At 43.3% G+C, this 3115-nt stretch overlaps 1 protein-coding gene across 1 annotated transcript; it reads right to left on the reverse strand.

Annotated features, from left to right (window-relative positions):
- Positions 1-300: 300 nt before the first annotated feature.
- LOC146809470 (protein FAM200C-like) lies at positions 301-1161 on the reverse strand. Its single transcript, XM_085614869.1, has one exon. The coding sequence runs from the start codon at positions 1159-1161 to the stop codon at positions 301-303; it is 861 nt and encodes a 286-aa protein (XP_085470995.1).
- Positions 1162-3115: the final 1954 nt, after the last annotated feature.

Genomic DNA, 3115 nt, shown 5'->3' on the forward strand with positions numbered 1-3115 from the left:
AGTCATATAATTCTGGGAAGGACTGCCCTCGGCTGATTACAAATTGTTCAATTTCAGGAAGCAAACTAATAAATCTTTCTAGCACTCTACCTTTGCTCAACCACCTAACCTCAGTATGCAACAACAGATCTGCATATTCACTTTCCGCATCCCTCAGCAATGATTTAAAAAGTCTGTGGTTGAGTGCTTTTGCTCGAATATAATTAACAATTTTAACGACTTGCTTCATAACCTCATTTAGTTGCCCTTGTTTTATTTTGGCGCATAATGCTTCCTGATGGATTATACAATGATAATCAATTAAAGTTGAAGTTTTTTTCTTAACAGAGATACAAAGCCCTTCTCATGTCCAATCATGGAGGGTGCCCCATCTGTAGTGACACTTACAAGATTGTTCAATGGCAGGTGATGAGATTCAAAGAAATTACACATGCTGGCCAATACATCCTCTCCTCTTGTGTGACCATGCAATGGCAAAAGGCAGAGTAGCTCTTCCTTTGGAATGATTCCTTGTTCCAAATACCTCACCCAAATCATTAACTGTGCCACATCACCTACATCTGTTGACTCATCCACAGCAATGCTAAAGAAAGGGGACAGCTTGACTGCATTGATGACCTGCGCTAGAACATTGTCACCCATTGACTCGATGCGACGTGTGCATGTGGAATCTGACAGTTGCAATGCACCTATTTCCTTCATAATGTTTGATTTATTAGGATAGTTGGCAAATAAAATGTCTGCTGCCGAGAGAAAACACTTCTTAACCAGCTCTGCTTCTGTAAATGGCTTTTTATGTTTGGCAAGTAAGTAGCAAATTTGGAAGGATGCCTCGGTTACTGCCTCGGATTCTTTCATCTGGCACAGAAAGAGCTTTTGTTGGCATACAAGTGCTTCCTTTAGTGATGCCACCTTCGCAGAACGCAGTTTGGAGTTCAGTGGATAGTTTGCAGTGTATCCAGAGTGCCGCGTTTTGTAGTGCCGTTCCAGATTATACCTCTTAAGCACATTTACTTTCTCTTTGCAAAGCAAACAAGTGGCTTTTTCTTTTGGGCATTCCACAAACAAGTACTCTTCTTCCCTTGCTTCCTGGAAGGTCCTGTGTTCACTCTGGATCGATCTGGGTCGTTTGCAAGGCTTGGAAACTGGACTGTAGGCCATTGCGGAGCTCTCCAGCTACTTTGTTACTACACAATAAGTAACACGGACCAGGATTCGGATTTTGCGCCCGACAGCACCCTACGACTGGTAAACCGACACACTCCACGACCGATACTGCGTCACGACCGATGGACCAACACCACTTCGCGCAACAGATCTGTGAGCAACATCAAAGTAATGTTTTGTTTAAACATACAACATAATGGGTAAACCTGCACATGTCACTCAATAGGGATTTGAAATAAATGGCATGCACACACACGTATTTAAAAGCACACGTTCACGCGCAGGTATCTTGGCGCTAAATAACAGATGTTTGTTGCTACCCAACTCATTTTATCGACCTCAGATGGATGAAGGGCAGGACCCGCCGGGATTTGACCCTGTGACCATGAGGTAGAAGGCAGGCACCTGCAGTGGACAAGGGGAGGGCCCTGGTTTCAGGTGGGGACAATTTTAACAAAACATTGTAGCTTAACTTTGCCCTCTATGCCAGCTGATATCTATGCTTGAGGCCGAACCCGATCAATCAACCGCCATCAATCAATGCCCCTACTTCGTGCAAATTTGTTCCCGCGCAAAGCTACTTTAAAACAGAGCCAACCAAATCTCACATAATAGGATATTTTGCTGTTTATGTTTGCACTGCTTTTGTGGAAAAGGGGAGGGAAAGCGCTGATGACAGAAACTACACGGCTGAGAGACAAATGGCTTCTGATAGCACTTTGAAGCGTATTTGGGACATTCTGTGATTGGATACGTATCCCAATTTGTCAATGTATTTTAATGTCTGAAGGCAGTGCGTGTTTTTCGCGGTGCCTGGTAGTGGGTCACAAAGGTGTGACTCATCCAGTTCTTGGCCTTTCTGGTGAACTGAGGAGGGGATAGGGAGGAGGCCAAAAGGGTCACATTTAGAGCTCTGAGATTTACAATTGACCTTACATCCTCATATGCACAAAACATGAAAGCCATGTGGTTAGCAAAGGGCTGCCAAACAAGCAGCACTGTCACACAACATACACCGTGGAAAATTCAGCCTCAACTTACCATGCCCTAAAACGCATCACAGCATAATTACCTACCAGGATTGTGAATCATGTTAGGAGGACACTTTACTACTGATTAACATGAACAATTGACCACACAATCCAAAGAAAAGAAAGAGATTGGAAAGGTCCTTTTGGCGCACCCACCCATACACAAAAGGAACTAAAAAGATCTTCAGAGCGAACACAATTTACTGTCCTGCTAATAAACAATCCAGTTCTAAACTAAATATCATAACATACTCTCTGCTAACCTCATAATCATGTGCCAACATGCGCAAGAGATCGATGGCCTCCCCAGATTACTGCAAAAGGGGGCCCAATCCTATTGTAATGGTAGTTGTTGATATACAAATGCAAATAACATGAAATAGTAGGATTACTGTTTGCTCCAAACACACGTCTATGGTCAGCCCACCCAGAGCAGCTCACCAATCCGAAAATGTATTTTCCGGTACAAGGACAACTATACTTCACATTAAAAGTTGATTCGCACACAAACTAGCTCCCAACATATCAGAAACAGCCCTTCACTTGACTGTGATAATCATTAAAATATTGCACTTTCCCCAAACCCTAGAAGTTTCAAGAAAAGTACTATGTGAGAGACAATTTAGCAAATTGTGTGAGTCAGCAAAACTTGTAGCATTTATCGCAGGATTACAACACCACTAATAGAGAAGCACCCCCTGCGCCATCAGCTAGGTAACGAAAAAAAAACAGATGGGTTTCATTCACTATTAATTATTCCGGTCCAAGAACACAAATAAAGGTATTGCGATTGGCCCGTCTTCCATCTCTAGAAGAGCTGAGTGGGGTGAACGTGCAGCAGGGCGATGGTTGATGGGAATTAGTGGCAGTAAGCAACTGCGGGGCCCGGCAGTGGTCAAAACAACTATTTTGTGCCA

Source organism: Triturus cristatus, chromosome 7 (genome assembly GCF_964204655.1).
Source record: "Triturus cristatus chromosome 7, aTriCri1.1, whole genome shotgun sequence".
NCBI classification, from domain to species: Eukaryota; Metazoa; Chordata; class Amphibia; order Caudata; family Salamandridae; genus Triturus; species Triturus cristatus.